This window comes from Cetorhinus maximus, chromosome 26 (assembly GCF_964194155.1).
Source record: "Cetorhinus maximus chromosome 26, sCetMax3.hap1.1, whole genome shotgun sequence".
Classification (NCBI taxonomy): Eukaryota; Metazoa; Chordata; class Chondrichthyes; order Lamniformes; family Cetorhinidae; genus Cetorhinus; species Cetorhinus maximus.
Window position 1 is genome coordinate 29,646,134 of NC_135904.1, and position 17,227 is coordinate 29,663,360.

Below are 17,227 nucleotides of genomic sequence, written 5' to 3' on the forward strand. Positions count from 1 at the left end.
TCCATCTGCATATCATTGTGTGAAGTAACAGTCACAATTCCTTTAGGCTACTTGGCAAGATTTCATAACTAGGATATTTTTATAGGGCCTGATTTTAACTCTGTCTAGGTGAATGGGTTTCAGGGAGTTAAACTCTCGCTATTTGAGAGTCTCGCTAATGTGCTATATGTTATGCCTGTGCCAAGAGTATTATGAATGAGTCAGTGACACCACCATTCTGAGGATGAATTAAATAAAACTTCCAGGCACAGCCAATGTCAGAAAATGGCCATTTTCCACTGTCAGCTCCCTAAAGCTCATGTACTATATTTTCTTTAGTCCGTTTATTTAGTCCAATTATCACACCATTTTGCTAATTCCTTGTTTATGAGCATGAGGAAGGATGAGAAAATGAAAGCTATGTTGATTTGACTTCAGGCATCTTTCCATTATTTTTAAATTTTATTTGTTCATGGGATGTGGGCCTCGCTGGCTAGGCCAGCATTTGTTGCATATCCCTAATTGTCCTTGCCGGTGAGCTGCCTTCTTGAACTGCTGCAGTCCATCTGGTGTAGGAACACCCACAGTGCTGTTAAGAAGGGAGTTCCAAGATTTTAACCCAGCAACAAGTCAGGCTGGTGTGTGACTTGGAGGGGAACTTGCAGGTGGTGGTGTTCCCATGCTTCTGCTGCCCTTGTCCTTCTAGGCGGTAGAGGTTGCAGGTTTGGAAGGTGCTGTTGAAGGAGACTTAGTGAGTTGCTGTAGTGCATCCTGAGGATAGTACACACTGCTGCCGTTTGTGCATCGGTGGTGAAGTGAATGTTTCAGCTGGTGGATGGCCGCCAAAGCAGCCAATCAAGTGGGCTGCTTTGTCCTGGCTGGTGTCAAGCTTCTTCAGTGTTGTTGGAGTGTAAAGTGTAACATTTTTTTCCCGGCTTATCTCATTGAAATGTTCCTTGTTTCTAAACCCAAACCTTTGTGCTGAATGATAAAATAGCAGACCCTGAGATAATGGGAACTAAGTTTCAAGAGATATAATTATCATGCAGGCTTCTAATAATAAATGCACATTTCATGGTTCAGTAATATGTTTTTGTTCAAAACCCTCTGCATATCCTCTACTGATGCAGCATGGAATATAAAGCAGACTTTGTTGACCTGATTTGACATAATGTTCAATGATGTGTTCATCACAAAGTAAACCTATTAACTCGCTGCAGATTATTCAATGCAACTATAAATTTATTGAGCGACAGTCAAAAGTACTTAATCGAAGGCTGTTGCTCTGCAAATAAGGGGGAAAGACCATTGTAAAATAGCAAAACATTTTAATTTTGATTTGGTGGATTTTGAAAAATCTCCTGTCTTTATGAATAAGTTTGGAAAGATTTCCAATGTAAAAGAAAAACTGGGTGCCATTTTGCTTAAAGTTGTGCACAGACAGTACACTAATTCATTGGGATGGAATTTACTTTGTTACATAAAAAGGAAAAAAACTGCGGATGCTGGAAATCCAAAACAAAAACAAAAATACTTGGAAAAACTCAGCAGGTCTGACAGCATCTGCGGAGGGGAACACAGTTAACGTTTCGAGTCCGTATGACTCTTCAACAGAACTAAGGAAAAATAGAAAAGAGGTGAAATATAAGCTGGTTTAAGGGGGGGTGTGGGGGTAGCACAGGTAGAGCTGGATAGAGGGCCAGTGATAGGTGGAGATAACCAAAAGATGTCATAGACAAAAGGACAAAGAGGTGTTGAAGGTGGTGATATTATCTAAGGAATGTGCTAACAGGTGACATTAAGGGTAGAAAGCAGGATGAGCAAGGTACAGATAGCCCTAGTGGGGGTGGGGTGGGGGGAAGGAATCGAAATAGGCTGAAAGGCAGAGATAAAACAATGGATGGAAATGGTACTTTGTTACATAGTCCTTTTGTAAATAAAGGTTTGCTTGCATTGTTCTTCCAACTTTCTTCCCCTTGCACCTAAATGTCCATAAGTCATTGAATCATTCTGAGATATAGTTCACAGGACGTGTAAATTTTTGGTACCTCACCAAAGCGGCTGTTCTTTAAGTGCGAGTCTGGATAGTGAGTTAAGCGATTTGACCTTGGGAGCCTTCACTTCTATGTCTGTTCTCAGATAACCTCCTTTACCTAGCTCACTGAGCTAGGTACAACTTGATACGATACTGAGCAATGCAGACATGGAAGGTCCCCATTTGATTTGCTCTGCATTAAGTTAGATGGAATGGTGGTAGGGGAGATACAATTGGTCTCTTGGGTAATAAAGGGCAATAGTAAATCCAGTGCTGATTGCTGTCAAGCCTCTTGGAAGTCTTGTTTGGGTGGTTGCCATACAAGGTTGTCTGGGCTGAGAGCAGTTGTGATAATGTCTGTGTTTGAATAGCAACCCGACACTTGCTGTGGAAGCTCATGAATAAAGAATGGGCACTTGAGTGAGGTACTGAACTATACTCTGACATGAGTTAGCACTTTTGGAAGAGAAGAAGTTCTCTCTCTAAGAAGTTAGGGCTGGATGCAGGTAGTGCTGTAAAGGAAATTGAAGGAAGTATGTCCTGTTAAAATGGCCTTTATTAGGATAATTTCCCAAAGGTGCATAGTGCACAAGTATGACTATTTTGAAGCTCTACTTAAAAAAAATAGTGAATTGCTTTAATTGGAAATGTGTTATATATTCCATTAAAATGTTTATAGATACTTCCTGAAGAAACTTTCAGTTCAGTAAAATGGTTTAACCGGAGTGAGGAATAGCTTTCAAATGTTTTAATTTATGCTATATTCGACTGTTAGCGGTACTGCATGTGAGAACCATGCTTTATATTTTCCAGGCAGAGTTACAGGACCATTGGCTTGTACTGGGTTGGATCGATTCTGATGAGTACTATTGTATTCTTATCTGGAAACCTTGTTGGTAGGAACAAACATATTCTGTCTTTGTGTGTCTTTCTGTGTCTCTGTCTCTCTTTGCATCTCACCTTGCACATGTGCTCTCTGAAGATATTCCGCATTGTGTACGTGCATGTGGATGTGCTATACTATCTCCCTCTCACTCACTCTCTTATCTTTCTGTCTTGCTCCCTCTCTCTTTACCTCTTCAATCATTTTCTGAGGTTTCAACATTGGTTCTTGGGTAATGGGAAAACATTTTTATTAAAAAAATGTCATTTTAAAGTTATGTGATCTGGAAAGATCTAAGGCTAAAAGGAGGAAGGGGGTGAACAGAGAGAACTTTAACCAATTCTCTTACCTTTTTTAGTTATGAGTTGTAGACTCCAAGTCTAAGTTCTGAACTTTCTTTGCTTTCATACATTCACTAGGGAAATACGGCACCAAACTTGGCCCTGTCAGCCTCCTGATTATTCCTTACCTTGTCCTTCCCATGTGGGCTGTTCTTCAAATTTATAACCAGCCTCTAGAGAACGAATCTGCACCTAAGGTTAGTACCTCATGCTAATTGTCAAGTGTCTGCATTAAGAATTGGCCTTGGTGCTAGGAATAAAGTTGAGAACCAGGTTTTACAGCTGAGAAAGACCCCAGCTATGATCATTGGAAAGAGTTGATTTAGCTGATCTCAACTCGAAAGCTAGTAGAGTACTTTTCTTCTTTACCTTATTCACCCTTGTCACTGGCAAGGACATTTGTTGCCCATCTCAAGGTGCCCTTGAAAAGGTGGTTGTGACCCTTCTGTTGAACTGCTGGAGCCCAAGTTGTGTAGGTTCTCCCACTATGCTGTTAGGTAGGGAATTTCAGGATATTGATTCAGCAACAATGAAGGAAAGCCGATGATATGCCCAAGACAGGATGGTGTGTGACTTGGAGAAAAAAAAACTGGAAGTATGGCCTTTCAAAATACCTGTTGCCCTTTGAGGTAGTACGAGTTGTGGATTTGGGAGGTATTGTTGAAGTAACCTTTGCCAGTTGCTGTCGTACACATTGTAACCACTTTTAACCAATGGTGGAGGGAGTGGAGTGTTCAAGATGTTGGATGGACTGCTGAACAAGGAGGCTGTTTTGTGTTGGATGGTATTGAGCTTCTTGAGTGTTATTCCAGCTACACCCATCCAAGCAATTGGAGTGTTCCATTGCACATACTGCATTCTGTGATAGGAGGGGTTCTGGTGATTTTTATATATCCAGTGACTCATTGTGGAAGATTCGTGTCTGGGGAAGATTGGCCATGATGTCCTTTTGGCCAGTACCCTCTCAGTGCTCAACATTTAAAGTCACATGGAGAACAGATGCCACCAGACCTATGGAATAGTATTCCAGCATGAGTCAGCGTTTTGAATGGCGAAGGGGAGAAGTTGCAAAGGGGAAAATGGACTGGTTAGATTAATAATAACAATTTAAAACTTTACTTATTGCCAGGTTAGTTTTTAAAAAAATACTTGGAAACCTCGATGAGGAGAAACTTACTGAAATATTTCAAACTGGATAATCACATCGAACAAACACTTCCTGCTAGTTTGATAAATCCTTAACAAGTGTGGTTGTAGCTATGTAAATTTAAAAGTACATTACACATGGATCCAAACATCACAAGCTCAACATGGCTGAACAATGACATGTCAACTCAGTGTTGATTCTCCCTACCTTCCTGGCTGGCCCAGGGGTCATTATACACTTTGGAGATTCATCAGAATTGTTACCATTATTGGTAAGTGCTCTTGTAGGATTTTGGCCAGGAATATTCCTCTTCCTTTACTCTTTATTACTTAATGGGTGTCAGTTAGCTCAGTTAGCTAGCAGGGCTGTCCTCTCTCGCCTGTTCTGTTTGTGTGTTGCATAGAACCCTTTGCTGAGTCCATCAGGAAGGATCCGGGCATAAGAGGAGTGACAATCCCAGGCAGTGGAGGCACTCAGGTCAAAGCCTCCCTGTACATGGACGATGTCGCCGTTTTCTGCTCAGATCTGCTGTCGGTGCGCAGACTGATCCATATCTGCGACCAGTTCGAACTGGCCTCGGGCGCCAAGGTAAATCGTGGGAAGAGCGAGGCCATGTTCTTTGGGAACTGGGCTGACCGATCCTTCGTCCCCTTCACCGTCAGGGCTGATGGCCTGAAGGTGCTGGAAATATGGTTCGGAGGGACCAGAGCATGCGTTAGAAACTGGAAGGAGCGAGTGTCTATGGTGAAAGGGAAACTGGGCATGTGGGAGCGACGCTCCCTCTCCATTGCGGGTAAGAATCTGGTCATCAGGTGTGAGGCACTCTCGCTGTTGCTGTACGTGGTGCGGGTCTGGCCCATTCCACACTCCTGCGTGGTGGTGATCACCCGAGCCATCTTCCGCTTTATCTGGAGGTCGAAAATGGATCGGGTCCGCAGGGACACGATGTACAAACCTCTAGATAAAGGGGGAAAAAACGTGCCCAACATCGCCCTCATACTGATGGCCACCTTTGTGTGCGGCTGCATCAAGCGGTGTGTAGACCCTCAGTATGCAAACACCAAGTGTCACTACGTGCTGAGGTTTTACCTGTCCCCGGTGTTGCGAAAGATGGGTCTGGCCACGCTGCCGCGGAACGCTCCAAGTAGTTGGACCGTGCCGTACCACCTGTCCCTCGTGGAAAAATTTATGCATAAAAACACCTTTGACCACAAGTCCATCAGGCAGTGGTCAGCACGTAATGTCTTAGAGGCCCTGAGGGAAAAGGAGAGGGTGGATCCTGTGGGATGGTTCCCCGAGCAGACTGTCAAAGTCATTTGGCAGAATGCCTCATCACCAGAACTTTCCAACAAGCACCAAGACATAGCTTGGCTGGTGGTGAGAAAGGCCCTCCCTGTCAGATCCTTCCTACAAGCCAGGAGTCTCACCTCCTCTGCACGTTGCCCTCGAGGTGGCTGTGGTGGGGAAGAGACCGTTGTTCACCTCCTTGTGGAATGTGCCTTTGCAAAGAAGGTCTGGAGAGAGATGCAGTGGTTTCTGTCGAGGTTTGTCCCGAGCAGTTCTGCGACACAGGACTCTGTGCTCTACGGGCTGTTCCCAGGGACACACACCGAGACAAACATCAACTGCAGCTGGAGGATCATCAACTCGGTGAAAGACGCTCTTTGGTCTGCCCGAAACTTGTTGGTCTTCCAGCGCAAAGAGTTGTCCCCGACCGAGTGTTGCAGACTGGCACATTCCAAAGTCCAGGACTACGTGCTGAGGGACGCACTAAAGCTTGGGGCAGCTGCCACAAAGGCACAATGGGGAAGGGTCGCTGCCTAAGACCTTTCTGTCATAGTGCACCGAGGGACTGGGAACTGTTTAAATGCCCTCGGGCTGTACAGCTCAAAATGAATGTAATATTCATTGTATGTATCAATGGATTTCGTGATACGTGTTGTAAAAGTTTGAACCTGTTTGTATTTTTGCGTTGGTGATTTTGAAATGTTTTGGAATGTTGTTTGAAGATATTTTGTGAATAAAGTATATTTTTGCAAAAAAAAAGCTAGAGTGTGATGCAGAATGATACCAACAGCACAGGTTCAATCCCTGTACCAGCTGTGGTTGTTCATAGAGGTCTACCTCCTCACCTTGCCCCACGCTTGGGGTGTGGTGCCCCTCAAGCTATATAAAACCAATTGTCTCTGTCATAGTCCTTGTGGACTATGACCAATTAATATTACTTAATACAATTAAGTACTCATTCCAAAGTGGAAATAGACATAAATTACAATGACAAAAATGAACAAGATAAAAATTATATCCTACTCTTAAATTCTCTTTTAATATAAACATATTCTAGCATGGATAATCCTAGGAATGATTTTTCCCACTAGTCATTTAATAATGACTAATGGGAACAAAACATAGTTGGTAGATGCATCATCTATTTTTAACAGTGATAGTGCAAGGTCTGGCAAGAAGTTCAACATTGTTTAATGCTGATACAGTAGAGCCATATTTAGATGAACTACCCTGTATAACTTGACCTAATTATATTGTGTGTGTGCCTGTGCGTGTGTGTGCATGTCCGTGTGTGTGTAATGTATATATTATATATATCTATATCCATTGGTAACTGGTATGTATTATGTAGCCCTGAGCCAGCTTTTCCAATCTCGTCAAACGAAACCTCGGTCATTTGGTCTTTCGCCCACACGTGTTACAGTGACTGGTCAGAGTCTCAGTGTTAGCTGGGCTTCATATTGATCGGCAAAACCACAGATAGAAAGCACAGCTTGGGGGAAAGATTATTTTTAAGCCATGCATAGCCCCTCTGCTTCTCCCCCGCCATTGTGTATTGCAATAGCTCCTTCATCTCCTCTCCCCGCGTGTCCAATTCACCCATCTTTATCCTGGCACCTGTAGGTTACAATCCTTTTGTGTGTCCAAAGCTTTTAAAGACAAAAAGCATAGCAGTAAAGGAACAAGGCCGAGAGATATACTGAGGGAATGGATAAAGGGACACAACAGAACCAGGAAGAAAATTAAGCAAACATAGATTCAGAGTTAAGTACATAAGAGGCCTATAGAAGTTTGGGGAAGATTGCAAGAGACACATCGTAAGAGAAAAAAGTGTGTAAGAACCAGGGCTGGGTTTCTCTACTGAAATATCAGCCAGATTGGGGCATACTGAGTAAAATCTGTACAGTAATGTTTTGTGTGGAGTGTTACAATCGCCATAGAGACCGGCAACTTGTAAAAAGATATTTGAATTTCCAGTGACTGATTGGAAGGATCACATGCCAAGATTCCAAGTTTTAAGTCTTTTACTGTAACAAACAAACTAAAAGAAATGGTTTAAACATTATTCAGTAGGCAACTTATACTCCAAACTGCAGAAAAGATTAACTTTTAAAATGACTGAAAATCCCTCTTCACAATTATACTTTACTCTGTCCCTTAAGTGGGCACTTCATTCTCCAGGAAGCATTTCAAAGCTATTCTCAGTGGCCAATGACTTGATTCCTCTTTGCTTTTCTAGCTGGATGGCTTCTGATCGCTGAACTGACTTTCGCGGTGAGGTTTCCCCTACAGATTCCACCCTCTAGCTAAAGTTAGGTGAATTTTCCAGCCTCATTTAAATCTTCTCAAACTTGGTCTCTTCAGTTCAACTGCAAGCTCCCACCCACATTGTGCATGATGAACAATAGAGACTGGTTGCCTCCATCTCTCTGCTCGCTCTCTCGCTTGCCGTAGATTCTTGCAGACTGCGTCTGTAAGGTTCAGGGATATCTTAGGAAAACCTGTAACCCCAATCTACATGGCTCCCTATGGACTGTTCCCTCCTAACACCCATCCCCATGGCAACATGAATCACATGGGGCTTGTACCCAGGTAGAAATGCTAATTAGTAATTCTTTAGACCCCAACTCCATTCTATCTCAAAATTAAATAAACAGTTTAAAGCTTAGCTATTTGTAAAACCTGACATTCCTAACACCTCCCTGTAAGACTTGGAGATGAGGTCTACCCAAAATCAGCACAATGCCCGGTCATTGTGTGCAGATAAGAGACCATAAGACCATAAGACATAGGAGCAGAAATTAGGCCATTCGGCCCATCGAGTCTGCTCTGCCATTCAATCATGGCTGATAAGTTTCTCAACCTCATTCTCCCGCCTTCTCCCAGTAACTTTTGATCCCCTTACCAATCAAGAACCTATCTATCTCGGTCTTGAACACACTCAATGACCTGGCCTCCACAGCCTTCTGTGTCAATGAATTCCATAGATTCACCACTCTATGGCTAAAGATATTAACACTGGGTACCTTCTTCCCACTAAAACAACCTGGGCCCCCCCTTTTGACCTTTAACAACCAAATCATCCAAGCTGGTAGTTCAGCAGAATTCAGCACGACTCCCTTAATTTTACCCTAACCTGAAGAGACATCCCCAAACCATAACAATCTTATAAACTCTGTATTTGTAACAGCAACATTTATCAAACTCTTTTGATGAAAGACTTTTTTCCCTTTACCCGTGATCATCTTATTTCCAACATTTTCTGTTTGTATTTTACAAAAAGAGTGATTGAAATAGTTATGAATCTGGAATAGGGTTACCATCCTCCCAGGATATCCTGGAAGTTTCATGAGAGATGGAGAAATGTTGGTATTCTGAGGAACCTGGGTGTCTTTGTACACAAATCAAAGAAAGTTAGCATGCAGTGCGGCAAACAATGAGAAAAGCAAATGGTATATTAGCCTCTATTACAACACATTTTTACCTGTAAAAGTCAAGAAGTTTTACTGAAATTTTGTGTGGATTTAGTGAGGCCACAACTGGAATATTGTGTATAATTTTAGTCTCCTTACTAAGTAGGGATATATTTGTCTTAAAGGGGTTACTGTTAGACATCCATATCTCCAAGAACTATATGCTTTTTAAAAAAAAATTGGAAGGACATTGAATTATTTGGACACTCTCCTGAGTTTTTTTTCTAAAAGATTGCAAATTCACTTTGGTCTGTGAGCAAGCTGCTTTTTCCAAGGAATTGCACAATTTCAGCTAAGTGACCAGCAAGACACCTGGGGAGATATTAGTTATTTTAATTACTTGATGTAAAATTTTTTTAAAAACTGCTATTGCCTGGCTGCGGGCTGCTGCTGATTGGCTGAGAAGCACCTAGCCTGGGAGAAGTTCTGTCTGAGCTTCTTTTTTGAGCTGAGTGTGTGTAATGGGAGCAAACTATGAAGGAAGATTGCTCTTCTCTTTCTCTCCCCCTGTATTGCCTGCAGTCCAGGGTGGGTGTTCACCTTCAGTCAGAATAACTCCTCATCTCAGAATAACTCATCTGTATTTGAAAGCCTGCGAGGCTGCGGCAAGTGAGAGTTAACAAAGACAATGTTTCACTGAAGATCCTTTGGAAAGGACTTCCAGACAGCTACTGTGACCAGCGCTCTGTCTCCACCTGCAGGAACACCAAATTGACAGCGTCAAAACTTTTTTGAACTTTATCCTTTTTCATAAAGTGTTCCTTTATGCCAACCTCTGCACAGACCTTATTTGTCTTGTCCATTGTTTTGTGCGCATGGGCGGAATTTTAAGGTTGCAGGCTTTTAAGTTCCCACTGAAGTCAATGGAGTTTAGAATGGCTTGCCGCGTTTTATGGCCCCGTTCCTGCCACAACAGGGCTGTAAAATTCATGCATGTGTGCGCGTGCGTGTGTTTAAAAGGGGTAAGTCATTACACTTCCAGATTACAAATTGTACCTTAACCAGTTGTTTTTAAAAAGTTTTGTTTCATAATAAATCAGTTATTCTGAGTTTATTGAAATAAGCCTAGTTATAGTCTCTTTTATTCTGTGCCTAGCAGTAGTGAAGGTAAACAATTGACCATTTTGATGAGTGAATTGGCGATTTTGGTGAGTGAATTAAACATGTATAATGATGACCTCCTGTGTCACTGACATGCCGACACATCCCACCGGTAGGATCTTCCAGTCCGGCTGAAGTCAATGGAGTTTTGAATGGCTCGCCATGTTTTCTGGCCCTGCTCCTAGGCACGATTTATACTCCAAATGCAACGCGAAATGTAAGTAGAGCATAAGTAAATTTGGGGCCAGTATCAAGTTGCACAAATACTTCCTGCTTGCAGTATCTATAAGCATAGCATGCCACAAGGCACTAATTTGTGATCCGTCATAATGACTGAATTAGCAACGTCTGTGAAGGTTTGTGTGCTACATTGACGTGAAATGGAGGTGAGAGAAGTGGGTAATCGGCCAATTGTTTACCTTCGCTACTGCTAGGCACAGGATAAAAGAGGCTATAGCTAGGCTTCTTCCAATAAACTCAGGATAATTGATTTATTGTGAAGCAAAACTTGTTGCAGCTTTGGACTTGGTGTGGAGGATCAGCACTCCCAAGCTGTCCAAAATGTAAATTCTTGCCAGAAGCCATTACCAGTGGAATTGTTCTGGTCCCTTTGGCAAGTTATCATCTCAGAAAATGAGAACTAACGGCCAAGATATTCCATTTTTGATGACATTCAACCTCCTGATCAAAAGATTTGTGATAAACACAGCGTGCCGCATGTTTTTCCAACCTTTATATTCCATACGTTGTATACGCAGAGGCCTGATTTTTCAGTTGTCAGGCACATGCGATCGGCAGGCCCGGGAGCAGCCGGGAAACGGACCGCTGACCGGGATCGGCCCCCGACCGCGATTTCATGCTGGCTGGCCAACTAATGTCCAGCCAGTGTGAAATGCGCGCTGAAAAGCTCAGCGCTGCTGGGGTAGGGAGGGGGGGCGGGAAGAGGGTGGGACATGATGTCACCGTGGGTGTGGGTGAGCATTGCGAGAGAGCTTCCTGAAGGCAGGCAGCTGCCTCAGGGGACTGCAGACATAATGAAATAAAGGTGTAAAACACTGTAAAAAAAAAATGTCCATGCATCACAATTAAGCACCTGAAAGCACACCTCATAAAAATGCTGTCCCCAGATATTTATTTTAATTTTATTTTATTTCCTAACAGAGATTTCATCCCGCCCTTAGACGAGGCTTGATTAAAAATGCAAACCACCAACCGTAAGGTTGGATGGGCCTCGAAAATCGCAGGCAATAGTGCTGTCAGGGCTCAGTTGCCCTCTTAATTGTCGGCGGGCACGCTTCTGACTTCTGCGTGCGCCCGCCGAGCAAAATATGGCGCAAGTGCGCGTTGACGTCAGGGTGCTCGCCCGACGTCGTCTCACGCGATTTCACATCCGACCGGGTCGGGCGTGCGCCCACCTGCGGGACGCAAAATTCTGCCCATAAAACTGAGATTGGGCATTACTTTGCTTTCTGCTTTAAACAACTGCAAAACAGTGGGAGGTCCTGACAGGAACTGCGCTGGGTTAACAGCTCCTGAATTCTGTGGTGTTAGGTTTGCATAGAGTCAATCTGGCACAGGTTTATAGAACAACCTGTGCTTGCTTTCTAAACACTCTTTATGTGAGCCTTAATAGGACATGTTATAGCTTCACCAATCCATTTTGCAAACGATTGTTTAGAACCTTGCCAGCACTAGTTTCAAATGTTAACATTTATGCTAAACTCTTTCCCATAAACATGTGTCTGATCCCTTTGACTGCAGGTTTGAGGTTATTATAAATATTTAGAGTCTGCATTACTTACGTAGGTGCTGAAAATGGTGCTATAGCCATCCTTGGTGAAGCATCACTTCCCAACAGCACAAAGAACGGTTATAGCACCATTTTCAGCACATACATTAGCAAAGCAGACTCTAAATATTTATAATACCTCAAAAATGCAGTCACAGAGATGAGACATATGTTCCCAATAGCTTGGGACACAGCGACAAGGACTTTCAGGCCCTTGACTCTCCTCTGCTATTCAATGAGATTGTTAAAATCATATCTCTTTAAACTAGATTTTCTTTTTAAAATATGGAAGGACACCGCATTATTTGGACCTTGGAGGCTGCCCAAGAGTTTTTTTTTTAAAAGGGTCATAAGTTCACCTTGGGACTGTCAACAAGCAAGCCTCTTCCAGGAAATCATCTGAACTGGATGGTACTTGAGATGGTCATCCAGAAGTGTAACTAACGATGTTGTTCGTTTGTTTTGAGCTGCAAAATACTTAATTAATTAAAAGCTGGAAGACAAAAAGGCAATCGCATAGCAGAGGTAAAAACCTTAAGTTTGAACCTGTGGTTTTGCTTTCAGTCTTGTTAGGGAAAGGCTGAGAACAGAAGGTTACCCTGACTAGCTGTCTCTCCCCCTCTGCTTTGTGAAACCGTCTGTGGTTCTCAACCAGGAGCCAGATAATCCTCATCTGAGTGCAGTTTGTCTTCAAAATTTTGGACTTGCTAGCTGAACAGGAAGAATTGGTCCAGCTATACTCTCCTCCATGCTGAAGCATCGTTGGTGAACTTCCCAACATCTACTGGGCCCAGCAACACGTCTTCACCTGAGGAAACTTCAGGCCGAACATTGAACCTCCGTGAACTACAATCTTTCTTTCCCCTTTCTAAGAAAGTTTTTTTTTCCCATCTGTCCGACTCTGCAGAGACTACCTGTGTGTCTTTTGTTTGCCTGTCTGTGTGTGTGTGCTGGGGAAGTTTCAAAGGGTTAGTTAGTTACACTTCCGGGTTACGATCGTGTGTCAACCAATTCTTGAAACTTGTTTAAAAGGAACTTTTCTTTCTAATAAATTAATCACTCTGGAGGCAGGATGTTCCGGTTGTTGGGTGGGCTCAGGAGCGGCTGTGAAATGGTCTGTCGTTCGCGATCGGGCCCCGACCATGATTTCACGCTAGCTGGTCAATTAGCGGCAGGCCGGAGTGAAAGGCGCGCCGGGGAGCCCAGCACTGCTGGGGTGGGGGAGGGGGGTGGAGGGGAGGAGTGTGAGCTCAGAAGTCTGCGCATGCGCGGGGGAGCGGACACTGAGGGCACAGAGCTGCCTCGGGGAGCTTAGAATTATAAAATCAGAAATAAAGCTTTTAGAAATGATATAAACATGTCCCCACGTGTGAAGACGGCCATGTAAAAACTGATGTTAAAAAAATCCTTTTGGTTTTTTTTTTATTTACTGTTGGAAACCTCATCCTGTCCGTGGATGAGATTTCGTCAAAAATGCAAAGGCCGCCTGGCCGATTCGCCCGCCCGCCAACCGAATGTGGTTGAACGGGCAGTGAAAAATAGACAGAAATTAATTGATCGAGGGCCTTAATAGGCCTCTTAATTGCCGGCAATGCACTGCTGACTCTCCCGCGCGCCCGCCGACCGGAATACTGCGAGAGTGCGCGATGATGTCAGGATGCTCGCCCGGCGTCATCGCCCGTGATTTTAACGTCCGATCGGATTGGGCGCTCGCCCGCCCACGGGATGTAAAATCCCGCCCTCTGAATTTTGTTGAAAGTAGCCCGGCCAGAGTCTCTTACTCTGGGTACCAGAGGTGTAGGTAAACATTTTGGTGAGAAAATTAAACACAAGTAGAGGGGCTTGATAATTCGTGCACCCCTCCCATCCCAATCGTAACAAGGTCATGGCTGATCTGTACCTCAGCTCCATTTGCCCACCTTCACTCTCTTATACTCTTACCCAGCAAGAATCTATCAATCTCAGCCTTGACAGCTCCAATTCTCCCAGCCTCCGCAGCCTCCTGTGGGAGACAGTTCCAGATTTCTGCTAACCTTTCATGTAAGCAAGTGTTTCCTGATTTCGCCCCTAAATGGCTTTGCTCTAATTTTAAGAGGATGTCCCCTTTTTTGATCTCTTCCGCCAAAAGAAACCTGTATTTACCCTATAAAACCGGTTTAACATTTTAAACACCTCGATCAGATTGCCCCACAATCTCCTATACTCAAGGGCACACAAGCCAAGTTTACGTAACCTGTCCACATAGTGTATTCCCCTTGAGAAAGCAAGACACTTGTAGAAATTGTGATGTCTCAATGGCACGACTCAACCACAAAACAGGAAGAATATATTATTCCCTAATTTGTATTTTGTTTAATCTCCATTTATCAATTAATTTCACAAACTTTAAAAAAAAAAGAATTTTTGCCCTTAATATGAAACCTCCTTTCATGATTTGTTTTATCATTTGAAAGATGTTTGCTTCTGTAAAGTTCACAACTATTTTTGTACTCCGCAGCCATCATATGTTTTTGAATTACCTACTTACCCATAACAGCATGGGCAGAATTGTCTGCCTGTCCGGCGGGTGGGCCCGACCCAATCTCCGGCGGGTGGGGAGCCAATCCCCGTCGGAGAAGTGGGCCCCGCCGCCATTTTATGTGAGCGGGCCAATTAAGGCCCACCCAGCGTGACGCCCGGCGGGAAGCGCTATGCGCTCCCTGTGCGGGCGGGGGGGGGGTTCCCCAAAAGCGAGAGTGCGCTCTTTCACGCATGCGCACGAAAGAACACACATCTCCCTGAGGCTAAGTGCTGCTTCAGGGAGATCGCTGACACTTATAAAGATATGAAAATTAGAAAAAAAAAAAATTCCCTAACATGTCCCCCTCATGTGACAATGTCACATGAGACGGGACATGTTCATAATTTACATAATAAGTTTATTAAACTTTTTAAATCCCTACATGAAACCTCATCCCGCCGGTGGATGAGGTTTCATGTTTTTTCTATTGTCCGCCAGGGCTCCTGGCCTGCCCGCCAACCTTAAGGTTGGACGGGCAGGTCCTTTAATTGTATCAATGATCCTGTCAATGGCCTCAATTGGCTATTGACAGGTCGGCGGGTCCGCAGCTGATTTTGCTGTGCCCCCGCCTTCCTGAAGATTCGGGTTCCGCCCGACATCATCCCGTGTCATTTCACACATTGGCGAGTGGGCCCCGCCCCCTGCTCGCCAACGGCAAAATTCAACCCCATAAATTGTGATTAAACTTGAATTGCGTAAAGTACTTAAGATACTCAGGGCGGGATTTTCCCACCCTGCCCACCACCAGGATCACCCAGTCGCACTGAAAGTCAACGAGCTTTTGGCTGGGCCGAATTTCCAACGATGGGTCCCTTCACGATAGGGCCAGAAAATCCCGGTCTCAGCGCTTTACATCAGGACATATAAAAAATGATGGACAGGAATGAGTTATCTGCTTTATCTGGCTTGACCCATACAGTTGTGATGCATTGTGCCTATTCCTTATCCTACCGTGCAATCTCTTCAGGATGGTGGGAAATAAGAACAAGGCTAATTAGGGGAGCACAAAATTTGGAAAATTCCCATCTGCCCCCTCAGCTAAATCAACACTTGCTCAGGAGACCATCATGCTCCTAATGAGCCTTGTAGGCTATCCGGCTCTTATTAAATATAAGCCCAGCTCTCGTTTGAAGAAATTCCCCAAATCGGTGCCCATTGCACAAGCTGACAACCTGTTGCACAAGCTCACTATTCACTGGCAAAAGATAATAAAAGATAAAAGACAACTCTTCCTAGTATCTAATCTGGTTCTGCTGTTTCATAACTTGTAAGACTGTCATTGGCCATCCCTAACCTATTCAGTTGAAACAACTGGCATACACAGGTACAATTTAGTCATTTCATCAGCTTGTAGACCTCGATCAGATCAGCCCATACCTGCACTTCTATACAGCCTCAACCCTTTGAGCCTTTCTAGATGACTGCAATGCTTTATTTTGTTACGGACAGGAGGGGGTTTAATTTAAGCAGCCCCTGATTTCTCCTCTCACCACCTGTCCATAAACAGGGAGGTGTTTTGATTGTGATATCCCCATTTATAAGTGCTGCGTATTTTCCCAATCTCTCAGTTTTGGTGTGATCCAATTTCTATTAATAACTCCACAGCAAACTTGAGATAGGGTGAATTCAGAGAAGTAGTTTATTCGCACACATGAGAGGAGGGATCACAACATCATTTTCCACTCATACAATAAAAGAAGGGGGAATAGAGATAGAAAGGGGTTTATGGGGCAAAAACCACAGAATAAAGAATTATTGTTTCATGTGAGTCCAGAGTCCAGAATCAAAGTCCAATGGTGTATTCTTTCACAAAGTCAGCAGGTTGAAGACTGATGCTGGATAATTCACTTTTCCAGTAGAGATGACTTCCATGATGGGACAGGCATGCAGAGATGAATTAGTCTTGCAGGCACTGGTACAGAAATTATTCCAGTAGAAACAGCGTAGATGGGGCCAGGCATTTAGACCTGGCCAGGGCTCTGGTTCTGAGCTGCTACTTGCTTGTTGGAAGATGACAGACTGATTGGCAGTACAGCAAGACAGGGTAACTGGTTCTTCCAGATAGCGGGTTCATGTGACATGACTCCCACTTCTCCACTTTGGCTTTGACAAAAGATTTATATCCCTTTGTCTGGATTCTTGGGAGTGTTAATGTTTAATGATTAAGTATTTCAAAAGAGGTTTCTAGGTCCTTTTCCCTAGCAAACTGGCAGCCTCCATTGGCTAGGCCTGGCTTAAGAAATGTAAATAGCCTTGGTATAATTCCCTTGGAAGTTGGGCTTCTGCAGCTTACTGGGTCGTTAGCGTCTCTTCAGAGATAACGAGGCGCCAGCTAATCTGAATGCCAGGAGTTCCTTTTGTTTGAGTCCTAGCCAGCCATGGCTTCAGTCAGTTTAAAGTCTTTGTCCAGTTTTGAAAAAATGTTATAAATTAACCATGATGTTATATGTATTTTATAAAAATATAGAGTGAGGTCTTAGCCTTCTGACACTTTGTGCTTGGAATTTATCTAGTGACCCTCTTCTGTACCCTTTCTGAAGCCTATATAGCACCCACTATGTCAGGAGACCATAAGTGAATACAATATTCTAACTAAGGTCTTGTACAAGGACAAAATGACACTGAATTGTTC

At 43.7% G+C, this 17,227-nt stretch overlaps 1 protein-coding gene across 5 annotated transcripts in view; it reads left to right on the top strand.

The window, feature by feature from the left end:
• Nucleotides 1–17,227, top strand: part of LOC144668409 (transmembrane 6 superfamily member 1-like) — a 59,115-nt gene that overhangs the window by 13,976 nt on the left and 27,912 nt on the right. For 4 of the 5 annotated variants that reach the window (XR_013573494.1, XM_078530428.1, XM_078530429.1 and 1 more), the window contains exons 5-6: nucleotides 2,828–2,910; nucleotides 3,317–3,435. The exons of the other annotated variant lie outside the window; for it this stretch is intronic. Coding sequence is in view for 3 of the 4 variants with exons in the window: in XM_078530428.1 (XP_078386554.1) it covers nucleotides 2,828–2,910; nucleotides 3,317–3,435 (202 nt within the window). In the remaining variant the exon portion in view is untranslated. The remainder of the gene's footprint in view (nucleotides 1–2,827; nucleotides 2,911–3,316; nucleotides 3,436–17,227) is intronic. 5 annotated transcript variants of the gene reach the window in all.